Source organism: Amia ocellicauda, chromosome 20, assembly GCF_036373705.1.
Source record: "Amia ocellicauda isolate fAmiCal2 chromosome 20, fAmiCal2.hap1, whole genome shotgun sequence".
NCBI lineage: Eukaryota > Metazoa > Chordata > Actinopteri > Amiiformes > Amiidae > Amia > Amia ocellicauda.
The window spans coordinates 2,568,339-2,585,423 of NC_089869.1; the positions used below are offsets into that span (position 1 = coordinate 2,568,339).

The window sequence follows — 17,085 nt, forward strand, 5'->3', positions numbered from 1 at the left end:
TAACTACCTATAGTTATAGTTAAATTATGCCCAATGCATACAGTGTGTAGACCTTAAATCTAACTTAGAAGTGTGGAAATGATTGGTAAAAGGTGGTAAAAGCCTCCATTTAGAGCACCTTTTGGGCCCTATAGTATGTGCTCAAATTAGCGCCATAAGTAACTAATTCAAAATAAAAAATATTGTAAACTAAAAAAAAAAGTTGAGAAAAAATTGATGTTGAGATCAAAAATAAAACAATCAAAAGCAAAATGTATAGAATTGTAAACAAAAAAAATATATCAAAAGCAAAAAAAAAAAACTTAAATAAATTGAGAGCAAAACTCGATGATTGAGTCCATTTCACTGACGCGCTCGCCTGGAGTCCCTGTTTTTGGTTGCTATGCTGCCAATCTTTGCATTCGCCACTAGTTTCTTTGCTTTCTTATTTTTTTCCCGTTTACAAGTTTTGGCACTGTTTTGCCATGAGGGCGGGATTTACAGGGAGGTGTGGATCATGGGTCTCCAATCGACCCCGTAGGTTTGAGTGACAGTTCTTCCTAACCCAATCAGTGAGCAGGGTGGGCTGGTCTCGGGTGATTCTATGTGGGATGGTAATCTATTGCCACAGTTTCAACAGCAGCGCCGATTCTAGCAACTCCTTAAACATCCTGTGTGTGTGCATAGCCCTGCAGTCAAAAGCTGGAAAATCACTGGATCCCACCGCCATTTGAGCGCATACACACAGCATTGAAACAAAACACAGGATTCACCTGCTACGTGCAGAGTAAAATGTTTAATATCATGTACATATTAATGTAACCTGCACAAGCACTTTAATTCAGCTCTTCAGATAACACAGTGCCAGACTGATGGAGCTCACATCATTTAGCAAGAGGCAAATGGAGGGGCATCGTATTCATTAAGAGTATGTGATGTCCCAGTTTATGTTTAAGAATCACACACACACACACACACACACACACACACACATATATATATACACATATGCACAGTCACCTACAAAATGACTGGTTCCATTGATAAAGATGAGAATAAAGGCTATATAAAATAAACACATGTAATATGCAGAAAGCGATTGACCACAACTTTTATTAAAAACATTCCGAAGCCATGTAGTTGCACCCACTCAGTCTATGGGTACAATCAGGGGTAAAGTCAAAGATGTGTTGCAGAGAGGTGACTGTCAGGCCAGAACCGTGAATTCCAATGCCGACCAGCCCACCCTGATCACTAATTTGGTTAGGAAGAACCGTCACTCAAACCTACTGGACCAATGGAGACCCATGATCCACGCCTCCCTGTAAATCCTGCCGTCACGGCCTAACAGTGCCAAAACTCGTAAACGGAAAAACAAAACAAAAGCAAAGAAACTGTGGCGAAAGCAAAGACTGCAGAACCGCAAACAAAGACAGGGACTCCAGGCGAGTGCATCCAAGAAATTGACTCAATCAGTTCGAGTTTTGCTCTTGATTTAACATTAAGGTTTTTTTATTTATTTATTTATTTTTTTTAATTAGTTACTTATGGTGCTAATTTGAGGCCATACTATAGTCCAAACAGCACTGCTTCCAATCTGGGCTGTGTCATAGCCCAATATGACTAGGATTTCCCACAGGATAGCCCTCAATTGGACAAACACTGCCAGAGTTGGGAGGGCTTGAGACAGTTTCCTTGGCTTGATATGCAACAGCAATCTGTGGTATTATCAATGAGAGCAGCATCAGTCCTCCCTAAGATGCTATTGCTCACAGTCTGGGGTCAGGTGACAGAGCTCACCTCATATTTTCTGTAGTTGACGAGCAGAGCAAGGAGGACCACTGCGTCGTAGCCATGCTGGATCCTGCTGGGGGCACCAGAGAGGATCTGGAAGAGAAGAAGCGTCTATGAAACTCAGCTAGCAACATCACCACCACCACCAAGAAAAAAAACAGACAGAGAGAGCAGAAACATGTTTATAGTTCTCAAATACTGCCTGCTGTTTTAGCTGTTGTGTTTAGCTGTGTGTTTATATGAAATAGTTTGGGTGTTCCAATACTGTAGGGAAACTAATCATAATATAAAACAAACTACATACTTCAGTTATCTGAATATCATCTTATTTTTACGTCATACCCCCCTTTATTCCATCACCTTCACATAGTGCAAGTTTTCCCTTTTGAACAGTTTTCAAACAGTAGGTAGCATCTCTCTATGCCACCCCCTTTATCTGTGATATAATGAGAGCATATAATCATAAGCACGTGAATTAATCATACCATACCATAGATCAGAAATTAATTAATAACTCATCCTTTGAAAGTTTTACAGAGTTAGATTTCTAAAGAGATCTCTGGAGCAGACCAAAGGGCAGCAAGAAGCTTACTAAATAAGACCAAACCACTTTGTGCTTGACCATATAGTTAAGCCAGTGCTGAAAATATGTTTATATCTGAATGAATCTGAAGTTTCCCATGGCCTTACCTGTAAAATAGCCTCAAAGATGCTGTTTATCATGACGTACTCCAAGATGGTATTTTGACTGATGTTATCAGTCACCTGAAACCCAGTGAGACAGAACATTTAGCTACAGAACAGCTTGCACACCTACAGCGATACTCCAGGCCCTATATATCAAAAAGGGAAACAATAATTTAACACCAAGTTTGAATTTCACCTATGCTTATTGCTCTGGGTAAGCTAGGTGCAGTAGTTTATGTGTAGTGGATTTTAGAACAACATTTTATAAAAGGCCATATAGAGTACAGGAGACAAAGACAAATTTGTGGTACCTTAGTAACCTCATTGATATGAGTGTAGTTGCTCAGCAAAAAAGCAAGTAATCTTCTATATGATAGTATGTTCTTTATAATATCTTTAGACAAGTTTTCTAGACTTGTTATTGTCAAATTAACTACTTTGGTATTATTACTTGGTAATTAAGTCAGGTCCTCAGTGTTCCTTGTCTGCCTATCTAAATACGGAGTAAAATTTTCCCTTTAAGATCAATAGATCTGTTCAAGCTGCCCAGCTAGTTCTGTGTATGCTGTGCCTATACTCTGTGTGCTGAAATTAATTAATAAATATGCCCAAAGAACATGCTGTCCAAGTGTGCAGGTTATCTACTAGATTCTGGCTTGTTTGTGGCTACTCAATTTTATGCTGTGTGTTGTCGCACACATCCCAGATAACACAACGTTTTAGAATGTTGTGGCAACATAAATTACGTTGCTACAACGTTGTGTGTTAGCAGGTATAATATCTCTAATAATTCAAGGGTGGCTGCTCATTTTAATAACACAAAAACTGTGTGAAATGTAGAATCAACATCTACTCCTGATTCACATTTGCAATGTCCAATATTTATAGTGTTTATAAGAAGGAAAAGGCAAATAAAGTGTGTTTTCATATTTTTTTTTTTTAAGAGAATTAAGCAGGGAAAGTTGCTTTCGATACCACACAAATATTATTCGAGTGCCAAGAATGGTCAGAAAGAAAACAATTTATTTACAGACTTCCTGCAAATATTTAAGTAAATCTCTGTATAAATGAGCACGCAGACTAGAACTAACAGGCTGTTTATTATTCCCTGCATACTCAGTGATCGTCCTCTTTCAATGCCTTCACTCTGCAGGTGTTTCTTTAATATTTTAGTATCTTGATACTATAAGCCGTGCAGGTAACTTCACAGAAGCATAACATATATTTTAATTATTCCACTTAAGAAGCAGGCATGCAAGGCAGTGTGCAGAAAGTCAGTGTGTTATATAAGGCCCAGGCTCAGCTGTACTAAACTCCGCAGCTTTTCCCCATCAGAGCTATTTTCAGCCTGCTCTTAGCTCTGTTCTTATTTTAAATTGAAGTTACCCCCCCTCTTTTTATTACACAATCTGGAAGCACCAATCATTCACTTCATTCTATCCAGCCAACCACCACAGCTCTCACTCTCTTAAGGATGTATGAACAAAGCCAAGGTCCTACAGGACACACACCATCAATGCCAATCTGCAAGCCCAGAATGCCTCCAGTCGAGCTATTACACCAATTAGAGTATTTTGATGCAGCTGGAAACTGCGGACAATCAAAACCTGCAGGCACCTGAGAAGCCACAGGGAGTCATTGGTGTGTGGTAATCTGGGGATTGCACAGCCAGCTTCTGCTCAGTGTGTCTTTCTGAAGCTCAGCCATTATTGCATTGCCCCCTGCCAACTCCCAGCTAAAGCCAGCCAAAGAATAGCTGGCATTGGAGGCAAGGCTGAATTCAGAATACAATCAATCAATCAATCAATTTTGATTTTGCAAGTTAGCCACAGAGCTCTTTACAGACTGAAAATAAACAAATCAACAAACAAAATAAAAAAATAAAATCATTACGGACAGGGTAGAGAAAAACAAAAACTCAGGATGACAGATTGTAACAGGAGTATACTCTGGGGCTCAATAGATTAAAACCTAAGCCTAATTTTTGCTTCCCCCCAAGGCAGTATGTATTTTATTATGCATCCTATATTCTGGTCAAAGGCTTATACAGTATTCACCACTTGGAAGCCCATCAGCATCAGACATGATGTACAATGCCCAGATGACTAGATACCAGGTGCTATTGTTTTGGGGTGTGGTCATTTTTGTGCTTGGTGTTGGGCTACCTCCATATTACCCCTGTGGCAAGGCTGATCATTTCAAGGCAGGGCTATGCGCTTGAGTGAGCAGTCAGGGAATGAATGACAAGGGCCTTACTGTCACTAAGCACAGCAGGAGCTTCAGACAAAGGCTCTTCAGACTCTCAGACCCATCACCACACAGCAGGGTGTCCAGACTCTCCAGCAGGTCCTGCAGTGAGAACAAGGATACAGAGTTCAACTTCTGCTATGGGCCTTTAATTTCCCCCAAAGCCTCTACAGCCTCGGGAACAAGCTACTGCTGACCACTGCAGTAATTCTGTCAAAGTCATTACACTGAGTAAAGACACTGATCAAGGATTACCTGTTCTGGTACTGAGAAACATCAAAAATCAGTAAAGATCTTTTGCCAGTGTATAAAGATTACAAAACCTGTCAGAGACTCCCTCTCCACCATCAGCGTTAGATGTAAATGCAATGATTCACCAAAAATTATTTTTGAAACACATGTATTATGTTCCTTCCATATGAGCTGCACTTACATAAAGCCCATATGTGTTTTATCAGATTAAAAAACAATACAAGTTAAACATATTGTACATTTAATGTTCAGACTTCTTATATCTGCTCTGTTGTGTAACCAAAAAGAAATGGAAAACAACAATGACAGTTAAAGGGTTTATATAAGGTACTGACAGCTAAACAATAGTGAAAATTTTGGTCTCACATGGCTGGGAAATTTGAATCCTTTTTCTTTGGGAGTTATTAGAAAAACTAAATTCTTCAGGAACTTTAAAAGGATACTGAAGAGCCGTTATTAATGTTTTGTATAAACAGAGCTGCAGAAGTCACTCCCAGCATTTGCTTCAAGATGTTCTGTGGCTTATCTTAAGGTCACATCATGGTTATTGATTAACAGCTGCTATGATGACCATTATAACGGACCTCTCCAAGTATATCCAAGGAAGCCATCTGGTTTCCGCATCCCACACCTCCCCCCAGGAAGACAACTACAAACATTACAAGGGTGAGAGACCTGACCTCGAGACAACACTTTTGGAAACCTGTGACTGAACCTGCCCACTGAACCACATGTCATGCATTGTATAAAAGCTGTTAACTTCTGCTGTTCAGAGAGAGACTCCGCTCAGGTGGAGAGCTTCCATGTCAGTGGCCTTACAGGCCGGGCATGTTAAATAAATACATTTATCCTCTGTGCATCAAGACTGGGTTCTTCAGATACTTCGGTATTTTGGCATTTTAGCCTGATTTCTTACTCACCCAGAGTCATACAAATGTGTGGATACCTTTTAAATTCTGTGTGTCCAATTTGAAGGAATTTGAATTTAGCATTTCGTTGGCATGCCACAATTGCTAAAAGAAGGTTAATAAGACGGTTTTCAGAGCTTTTTGAATTGCGGAATTACGGATAAGGGATTGTGGACCTGTACTACAAATAGTAAATAAATAGTTCAATAAATTTGTAAATTTCCTGATTTACTTCCTGATTTACGGACTACTTTCGGTTCTGCCTGCACTGTCTGCGTATTGTTTTTGCTTCCAGCAATTGTGCTAAGCTAACAAAATGCTTAATTCAAATTCGTTCAAACTGGACCCAGGGAATTAAAAAGGTATCCATGCATTCTTATGACTCTGGGTGAGTAAGAAACCAGGCAAAAATGACAGAATACTGAAATATCACTTTAACTGGTCTATTACCTTCTCTACTTTGTATTTCACTTATCAAGTAACATGGGCTTCAACACATCATACACAGTATCACTGGTCATTTCACAGTCAACTCTAAATGACCTTTTGTTTACAAAAAGGAAAATCTTAAGACATCAAAGACTTAAATACATGTCTTAAATGTGTTACAAAGTGTTCCATTTGTTCTTCAGATTTGGACACTCGTTATTTAATACAGATCCCTACCAATTTTTTTTTATCAAATTGAAATAAATGGTGGTCGTGATGAATTGCATTTTTGGAGGATTTAGATTTTGAATAGTTAATATAATTTTAATTTTGAGGAGTTAGATATTATTTCTGTAGCATTGCACTGGATGTTGTAATTTTAATTCATGATGTTCATGAGCTGTACGTGTATTTTGATATAACTTATTGCTAGTGTACACCTGATTAAGAATGACGTCTGCTATCTTAATGAAGGCACGTTGGTGTTGACACCAGTCTATCTATGCTGGGTCTCCAATACTAGTTAAAGAAACCTGCACTGAAATGTACAATTAAAACAGCCACCAAAAGTATTAATCAGTTACATTGTGAAAGTATCCAATACAATTAGACAGCACACTATCAAAGTCCTTTAATTCATTCATTTATGAATTTCATTAAACAACAGTAAGATTATATGTTAAGAAATAGATAAATGAATAAATGAATACACTTTGATAGTGTGCCACCCCCTGATTTCTGTTTTAAAGGGAAATATAGTCAGTGTTCTTCATCAATTTGCTCTACAGATGTGGAAGAAACTGGATTTGTAAATTAATCTCAGGATATAAACAGTGTGGTTCAGGTTGTGGCTGATCAACCATTTGGAGTTCCTTTTCAGCAAAATAATTCCATGAATTGAAGGTCACATTTGAAGTGTTTTTGTTTCACACAGTTTTAAAAACCTTTGATATTTAGTGATATTTGAGAGATCTTTGGTTTCTTACCAAAGACACCAGCTCAAGGATGGAAAACTTACTGACAAGCAGTTCCCCTCCCCCTATCTATTCTCTCCATCCCATCTCTCACTGTTTCATCCCTTTCCCCAAGTACATTCCATCCCCTCTCTCTCTATCTATCAATCCTGTCTCCTAATTTCCATCCCCTCTGCTGACTCCTCCCCCTTTCCCTGGGCCTCACCTTCATTCGCAGTTCTGCCTTGTCAAAGCCCATTAGCATATTGATGATGTCAAAACCCGATGTCGATTTGTTCTTCTGGTGAACTCCCCGAAACAGAGCACACAGTGTCTGAGGTGGAAAAAACAAACACAAATTAAAAAATAATTTTAAAAGGCAGGTTAGATGAATGTCTTTCTCCTGTACACAGAGATTTAATCAATTCAATTGTCAGGATTAGAACTAGGCTCGCTGCATTTGAGTATCTCTAGTTTAATTTGATTCCATTTGTTTTAAAGTTATATTATTTATAAGTTATATTTTACGAATTCAATGGGAAGATTACTTTAACTGAGGACAGAAAGAGTAATAGGGGAAATACAAGGAATAAAGGGCAAAGCAAAAATCTAAAAAGAGCAGAAAGAGCAGTGACTGTAAACAAGAATGAATAACCAGTTCTAAAATGTTTTTGTTATCAGTCGTTATCATGTTTGCTTAGGATGTCAGCTACAGCATTTTCATTTTCAGAAGAGCAAACGAAATGACAGAAGCAATGGGGTTTTAATACATTTGCATGCTGCTGTATTTTTCCCTGCAAGAAGCTGCTGTGCCTTTGATAAGCCAGTGGCCCCAGCAGTCAGACATTAGATACAATCTCAGGCTAATACTATGTTATGAGCTTCTGCTGAGATTTTTTCAAGCTATTCATAAAACACAGACAGATCTTTAACTTTAGCACAGGATAAACCAAAATGCGTCATAGTCTAGGAACTTATTGCATAAAAAAGGCTGCAGTTTCATGCTTAGTTCATTTGAGTTCATGAAAAACCCTCCTTTCTCACGTGTATTAGTATATACATTATATTGCCACCAATAACATCAGCTCTACCTGGGTCGACCCTACCCAGGTTATGATATGCCGTCACTTGGTTTGTGTGCGTGCTCTGACACTATGATTTCAATAAAAAGAGATCTATAGTCGCTAAAAGGAAATACACAGTGTGCTTTGCCTTTTGTCTCACTATACCCGTGTCAGCAATTGGTTGCTTTCATACTAACGAAAACCCTGGGTTAACCAGAGTTGCTAACGAAAGGGTCATAATCCAGGTTGGCGAGTTCGAAAAGGGTTTATGTAATGTCAAACCTTTGTCCTGAGAGCCTGTGCTGAATTCTTGGCTCACTAGGAATCCCTGCTGTCCCTCACCTGTAAAGCATTGACTACTTTGATCTGGTGCTCCTCGCCTAGTGCCTGGATGCAGTGCTGGAATAGGCTGTTAATGTTGTCCTTGATTTTCATCAGCTCATCTCCATCCAGAGACTCCAGTTTCCCCTCTAGGTACTCCAGGTTCACCTGAAGAGCAGTAGGGAAAGCAGGCATGAACCACAACCTACAGGTAGAGCTAAAGGGCTCAAGACAAGAAGCCTTATTTATCTGAGAAATGAAAAGGCATCTTGTTCTACATCCCATCCAATATAGAGAACACAAGGGCAACCATGTGCAATGTTAAATAATAAAGCCTGGTCGTGCTTCCTCACCCTCCCCATCTGAGGTGGTGGGAGCTGTAGCGATGCATTATAACAAATGGTAATTCCAAAAATGAGGGCGGGAAGAAAAACACAAAATAATTGGTGATTCCAAATAGTAAATAAATAAATAAATAAATGGGAATAGAGAGTGAAAATGACTCCCAGATGCTGAAAGTTGTTTTCTCTTTTCCCCTATAAGTGCACATGTCCACTGGGATTGGCTGTGGGGATATAGGCCCCTGACATGCACAATCCTCTTCCACCATGCACTCTACTGACCTTCATTAGGAAAAGCTCTTCCCAGAAGCGTGGGTTATTCTTGGCTGGATCCTCCCTCTGAAATTAGACAGACAACCTTAAGACTCTCTGTGTTTGCCCTACAGTGGCACAGAGTAGCCAAGCCACTCACATAATAGACAAGGGATGGGTAACTCTTTAAGGCCAGTCTCCTGGGGGGTCAATTAGAAATGGATTCAAAGCATGCAATGCCAGGTGATTATACAAATAATTTGATCAATTTACATCTGGAGTAGTAAAATAACTCGAGGACCCTGTTACCCTGGAGGCCTGGAATTGCCCATCCCTGCAGTAGACACTTATGTGCAGCAAAACCATGTAAGAGCTACAGTGAACCAACACACACAGTCATAATCATACCAGTAACATCTGTGAAGGTCAAAAAGCAATTATTGCAGCAATGCAGACAAACCCCAAAGAAGTCTGAAGCTTAAAGAAAAATTATAGATTATCAGTAGGGGTGTAACGATTCACCGATTTGAATCAATGCACCTGTCCAGCTGTTTGAGGTGCGAATGCACCGATTCAAATTCTTCTTCTCCTATTACGATACTTTTGATCTGGCAGAAATAATGTGTGGGGGTGGGTTTAGCCATGTGATTTGTGCAGATCAAAGAAATAGGACAGTGTTGCCGAAAACAACACACAAAAAGCTTAGATGCTAGTCTTGGGATCTTCATATGGATGTACTGCGAACTAAATAATGATTTGCAACATAAAGCAACTTCACAAATGTACATTTAGTAAGTTTATATTTATGCAAAATAACTTAATCTAAACCATCTCCATTATAATTGTAAAACCCATATAAATTGCTAGCGCTGAAGGGCTGCTGCAGCTCTGCGCTGGGATTCCCGGCTTGCACAGCGTCTCTCCCCTGGAATCACTGGAAACAGACTGACTGAGAACTCCATCAAAAAATCTCAAAAATGGACAGGCGCATCTCTTATTTTCATGCTTATAGCAAAAATAATACAGTGATTTCACATTCATTTGCATCTGTTTTATTTTAATTTCAACTTTGTTTTGACAGCGTCTGCTATTCAACCCAAAAAAATAACAGCCCTCAAATAGACTGACATATACTTACCTCTATGAAATGTACAGTACTCTGAATTGAAACTAGTTGAGAGTTTAATACACTGCGGTTTTATTTAAAACAAACATGTGTTCAATACAATAATAATCACAAACATTAATGCCGATCTGAGAAGAAACAATGAAAATTCATTCAGATTAAGCCAAAACATTGATGTGTACTAATTTGTCAATTCCATACAAAATCTTCAGGGTTGAAATCTTCTAATCCTACAGGTATTCAGTCTTTTTTCACTTTGAGAACCTCAGAATATAAATTTGTAAACATGTACTTTGTTATGTGTTAAATTGGCTGCCATAATAATTGCATGGGAAATAGACAGTTTGTAAATTTCTATCCTTTAGGTGGATGATGTGAATTTTATTATTTTAAATGTTTCTAAATCTAAACACTTTGAATTAAACCAAATCGCACTGTATCAAATCATATTGTATCGCATTGAATTGACTCAAATCTGAATCGAATCGTATCGAATCGTTAATTTTCCTAAACGTATCTTTCCTGTATCGTATCTGTGACAGTGTATCTAGATGCATATTGAATCATCAGAGAGGGAAAGGTACACAACCCTAATTATCAGACACTGTCACTGACACTGACTTAACCTAGCCTGTTTTTATTTAAAGTTTTATTATGGGGAAAAATGTTGTATAGTTTTTAGATCTAAGGCTAGTTCTAATTTAGCTCTATTTGTTTAAGTTTTTAATTATTTGGTTCTTAGAAACATGAATAAATGATTTTACAATAAATACGTATTCTGAAGTTTTAATAGCTTACTAAATGACAGACAAGTGTGCATTAATTAATCATTTTAAATTGTCCTGCAGAATGCACATTTGTCAAAAACAATTGAATCATGTTACTAAGAACTAATGTACTAGAGAACTAATCATATTCAAGTATTATGTGCATATGTTTATATGCAGTCTTCAGACATCACATTGAGACACCATTGGAAGTATGCATCCTTTTGCAGGTATGCTCCATTACACTCAACATGCAGAATTTGATTTTAATATGACTTAAGTACTGTTCCAACCATAGAAATCAAACTTGGCAGTTCCATAACAAACTTAATACTGATACACTTTTGATAAACTGCCTCCTTTCAACTCCAAGAAAATAGTACACATGCAACAAAAGCCTATATGCCTATATGGGCTTAGTCTTAGTGTTATTTTAAGAAACGTTTGGAAATTGTGATTTCACCCAGTGTTACTAAATACTGACTGACAGGATGACTAAACTTTTGCACATTCCACATTTACGGTTTTATTAATTTCAGAAATGTGTCAAGTTTAAGTTTGTTTGGTGCAGAGGTTGTGTTAACTTCTTTTCACATCGAAAATCAGCAGAACATGTAATTTGGCCTGGGGTGCCCAAACTTTTGCATACAACTGTATCACAAGGGCTTAGTCTGAGTGTTATTTTAAAATTACACTTTTAATCTGACACATAGCATACATGACAATAAGAACATAAAGCAGCCTAATCTCCTGGGTTGCTCAGCACCATTTCTTTTATGCACTCTTATTAAACTATGCTTCCTTATGTATTGTTAACACAATTTCTTTTATGCCTACTCCTCCCTTTAGCACATATCTAAGTTCTTGCTGTTTTATGTCTGCATTTGTTAACTCCTTGTACTAGGATGTACACTTTATGTATTTTGTACTGATTGTAAGCTGACCTGGATAAGGCTGCCTGCTAAGAAATACATAATAAAACTGTGCAATGAAGGCTGCAACTGGTGAAACCAAACTCCCTATAAAAGCAACAGACACTAATGTGTTTCTAAAGCTCTGGATCTGCTGTATGTTATATCTCCTCAGCCAGTGATCATATGAGGATGGGCAAAACAGCACAGCCACTGTGGGAGATCTCCGTATTTTTTTATTGAAACAATGGCAAGGAGAACATGGTATTCGTATTCAAAAAGGCACAATTTCAATCTGAAATGGGTAGAAAGTCCTGCTTAGTCCTCAATAGTGAATAGGGCTATGTGTTCAACAAAGTGAGAGACATGATACATATTTGTTTCTAACCAGCATCGTCACTGGGTTGGATAAATAAGCTGCTGTAACTAAGTCAGAAGAGATCATAGGGATGCCAGAGTAATTGCCACTGCAGTAGAGCTCAGAGACAGTCTTACCGCGAAGATCCCATCGTACATCAAGACCACCTTCTCCTTCAGGGGCTTCCGAGAGGCAGAGGACTTCCGCAACAAGCCTGACTTCTTCTCCACCTGGGCCATGGCTGGGTCTGAGGACAAGGGAAAAATCCATCAAGCACTGCTTCCCAGAGGCACCACCAGTAGGGTTCTGTGGAACTATGGCCCAATAGGCGGTGAACTCCATTACAAGGCAGGCACAGGAAATTCAACAAATGAGAGAAGAATTGTACACAGAGGCAGCCTAGGGAGCCACTCCATGGGACTCTAAGGGACACACCAGGCATGCAGAAAATACAATGGAGAACACGGACTGGTCTATCATGTTTTCTGATCCAGTGCTTTACAGGCAGAGCACATTTAGTTTTCATTCCACCTGAGCTCTTAAGTAGTTTAATGAATTCACTTCACTGAATCATTGTATGCCCTTTCCTAGATTTAAGCCAGGAGACCTATGACAGCTGCTGAACTGTGACCCTGCGGGACTGGATTTGATGCACTGGTAGGCCTATACATCATCATTGAAACATCTTGCCAGGAATTATATGTAGCCTTACATACTTTAAATAGCCAGAAACCCTTGCAATGGAACATCACCTTTATGTTTGCATACAATCTTTGCTTTGACTCCTATGCTTAATGTGGGAGAGATGTAGGCCACTAACACAAATCAAAAACCTGCTGCTAAACCACCTGATTCATTTCACAAGCTACACAGCCAGTGCTAGAGTATCATTGGGAAAACTAATGTATCTCTCACTAATGACTCATTTTAACTGTATCAAGCACTACTGTACACACAAAACTCGGTTTTAGCTCTTACATTTGGGCTTCTTTTACATTGTTTTCAACAAGATGACCTGTCAAAAAGTACAAATCCTTTCCAAGAAAATATATTACAATTTGCAGGATCTGAGTTACAATGAATTCAAATGAGCCACAGATATTACAACTGAGACAAAATCAAGCACACAAAAACACATCCATACCTGGTAGACCTTGGACAAAAGAGTCAGCCACATGAATGTATTATTATTATTATTATTAAGATTATTGTGATGATGCTTATTTCTATACCCTGCACAGGTTAGATGTAGAAATGATGACTACAACTGACACCTATCCCTTCAACAGATAACTTTTGTTTTTAAATATCTCCACTTTAATTCTCAAAAGAATGTGATGCAAAATCCCCACTGACTGTAAAACAGATATCTTTTCAGGGCTGTCTAACGAGGTAATGGACAGCAAACAAAACCAGTGCTTTACTGCTCCAATTTAGTGTAAATTTAGTTAACTGATTAGTATCACAAGACTGCAGCTCAGACTCAAAATAATTATTTATCAGAGATCAAAGTGACTTCAGTTCCTCTGAAAAATTAAGCAATAAATATTCTGTAAACCCCCTTGTTTGTTTGAACTAGAAAATTAACTGTTTTCTGGTATTTGTTTATTTATACTTACAGAGAGAAAAAAAATATTCTGGGTTCAACAGGCCTACTACACATGCATTGCCTTTAGTGCAGGAAACACTTTTGTTTTCATAATTTTATATGCAGTCGTATGAACCAAAATCCAAGATCAAATGAGATGGTGGATCACATATTACTATTTTGCACTTGCAACACTGAACTGGTTTTATTTTCAGGACAGCAGTTATAGTGGCATTGCTGCCCTGAGAAGAGCTTAATGGATAGCAACACAAGTAGTTCTCATGTGCAGAGAAATGTCCAACATAGACAGATTAAAGGAACTGAATCCCTTTAGTCCTGAACATGGATTCAGGGCTTCAAAATCCTCAAGTTAAAAAACTAAACCTATAGAACTGTTTACAAGCTCAACAAATGAAATGAAATGAAGACAGGAGATTAAAAACATGAATAATTTATTTACACAAAGAGTTGTGAGGGTTTGGAACAAGCACCCAGCTATGTAGCTGAAGTTGATTCTCTGGGTTTCTTCTAGAGACAGCTGAATAAACTTCTTGGGTCAATTAGCAAAATCTGTTATTAGTGAAGTTCATGCTACCATGGTGGCTGAAAATGGCAGTAGATTTTTTTTCAGTTTCACTTCTCTCTGTTGGCATTTTAAAATGTGAAATGTGAATGAATGGTATATCTCCTGTGACACTATTTAAATACAAACAGGCAGTTTAGTACTGTCTATGTTCCTTGAAAAAGCTGTCTGATTGATCCCAGAGATGTATTTTCTCTGGCAGGCAGTCATATACCACCCCATGCAATACTTTCCAGTGTGATCATTATTTAATTAGCAAATCAAAATCAGAAATTCAGCTATTATATTTCCATGAGTACTCCACTACAGACACACTTATGTTTTTTCAAGTTATTCGTTTGTATCCTTAAAACAAACTGACAAAAAATGCATTATCATCAAGTCTTACACACAAATAAATGTACATGAGTATTCTTATCAAGATGTTGCTTTTTTAAACTTTAAGAGGCGATAACTTCACATTTTAAAGCGATTGGATAAGGGTGTAATGTATTTGACATAAGGAAGATAATATGTGCTCTCTGAACAGGAGCCTGTGACACACCAACTATTATGAATGTAAACCAAGTGCAATAGGATGTGAGTGTAAATAGTTTGACTGACAAACTACTCCATGAATAGGTGTATCTATACTTTTTGAGTGTATGGGTTTTAAATTAATTGTCACTCCTTTTTTGTGGTAAAGGCCTCAAAAACACAAACAAATGTAGTGTGAAACAGACAGCAGATCCTAGAAAACCAGTGAATTTAAGCCGAGGATGGAAACTGTAAAGTCACACAATTTTCTTATGTGTAAGAAATGTAATTACACTTTTTGTAGGCTTGTAATTATATACCGTATTTACTTTTAGTGGGTGAAGTTTTACATGTATTGTGACAGACAGTATTAGCTACAAGTAATAAAGTAGCAATATACACACGTTCTCCTGGTACAGTAGACTGTCACCAATACAGTCTAGCCCATTATGGTTTTTTTTTTTTGAAGATTATTTATACGTTTTCCAAAATGTCCTAAACCGAGTAGTTTCTAGCACTGCCAATATTACACAGCTTATATATTATAGTTTTAAAAACGGGTCAATGATGTTAATTATGCCAAAAAGATTCAGATAATTCCAAATGAATTTTAGTAGGGGCTGCATGTTTTTAATCAATATAATATAGGATATTTTTTTACATTTGATATTGTATTTTGGATCGTGTACACACTACATAGATCATATAGCTAACGTGCTAAACGTTAAGTAATATTGGCATATCTGAATATACTGTGGTACATTCTAGAATTGTGTTTCCAATGCACTAGCTTTTATGAAAGGGAAAGACCTGTCTAGACAGAAAACAAATGTTTAGATTTCTTAATGAAAAATGTATTTCTGTAGTGCACGTGAGTGTAAATTACACATCCTGTTTGCATACCAGGATTCGGCCTGCACACGTCCTTCTAATCCCCGGTGTTTCCTTTCTACGTTTGCGGCCCTGGCCTATCTGATTTTCGGGACAGTTCAGGAGCACATTTTCGATTGTATACAGAACAACGTGAATCAGATGTCTTGGACATTCTTAAAAAAAAAACACAGCTGATTCGTCGTGTTGTTCGATACCTGTGTGAAATTGTAATTTCACAATATTAAAAATAAAACCAACGTTTCGGTGTCAAACACCTATTCTAACATACAACATTCCCCTGTACATTAAGAAACCGACACTATACCAGCTACTATGAATATATGAAATGCAATGTGATCACTTTTAACTAGTTACAGTTGAACTTTTACAGTCATTTTAAAGTCCCAATACATGCATTTCCAATTTGATTTGCGGATTGTGTTCTTTTTTTAAAGTGACCTAGATCTGTCATTCCCAAATAAATTCTGTAGGCTGCGTGTAGTGATAAATTTGTAGAAAAAGGTGTTGTAATTTCTAACAGGTTCGTTGTACTTTTCCCTACCTGTGTCAATGATCTTTTCTCATAGATCCATCCCCATTCAACTTAAAAACTGCAGCGAGCTCTTTCCTACTGTTCTTGTGTCAGGACCCACCCCTCCCACTATTGTGTGAAAATGCACCACGGTCCTAGTGCCGATCATAAATTACCGTTCCTGAGACTAGCCCATGTATATAAATGTATTATTATTATTATTATTATTATTATTATTATTATTATTATTATTATTATTATTAAACTAAGTTACTTTTGCAATGTAATTAATAATAATCAGCATCACCATCACTAGGACTATATTTCAATTGTAAATTCAGACTGTAAATCCTACTTGCATTTTAGGAAATGTTAGTACCTATTATTATTATTATTATTATTATTATTATTATTATTATTGTTGTTGTTGTTGTTGTTGTTGTTGTTAAAAGGTTCTGGTCAAGAAGTGTTATATCTACTGGGCGGAATCCCTAAAATTATGTTTGTGATGGGATCCTCTATATCCAGGGATTGACCAGAGTGCCTGTTGTGCTCAGCTGATCAATGTAAACAGCCAATACCCCCACCTTCCTCTTGGTGGGCT

The 17,085-nt window shown here is 37.7% G+C and overlaps 1 protein-coding gene across 1 annotated transcript in view; it reads right to left on the bottom strand.

Moving 5' to 3' along the window:
• The window catches only part of armh3 (armadillo like helical domain containing 3), a 114,459-nt gene extending 97,798 nt beyond the window's left edge, over nt 1–16,661 (bottom strand). The window contains exons 1-8 of the mRNA XM_066692805.1: nt 16,512–16,661; nt 12,527–12,636; nt 9,258–9,314; nt 8,656–8,802; nt 7,476–7,583; nt 4,717–4,809; nt 2,464–2,538; nt 1,780–1,866 (exon numbers count right to left, since the gene is read on the bottom strand). Of these exons, the coding sequence (XP_066548902.1) occupies nt 1,780–1,866; nt 2,464–2,538; nt 4,717–4,809; nt 7,476–7,583; nt 8,656–8,802; nt 9,258–9,314; nt 12,527–12,628 (669 nt within the window). The 5' untranslated portion in view covers nt 12,629–12,636; nt 16,512–16,661. The remainder of the gene's footprint in view (nt 1–1,779; nt 1,867–2,463; nt 2,539–4,716; nt 4,810–7,475; nt 7,584–8,655; nt 8,803–9,257; nt 9,315–12,526; nt 12,637–16,511) is intronic.
• Between the last annotated feature and the right edge of the window lie 424 nt (nt 16,662–17,085).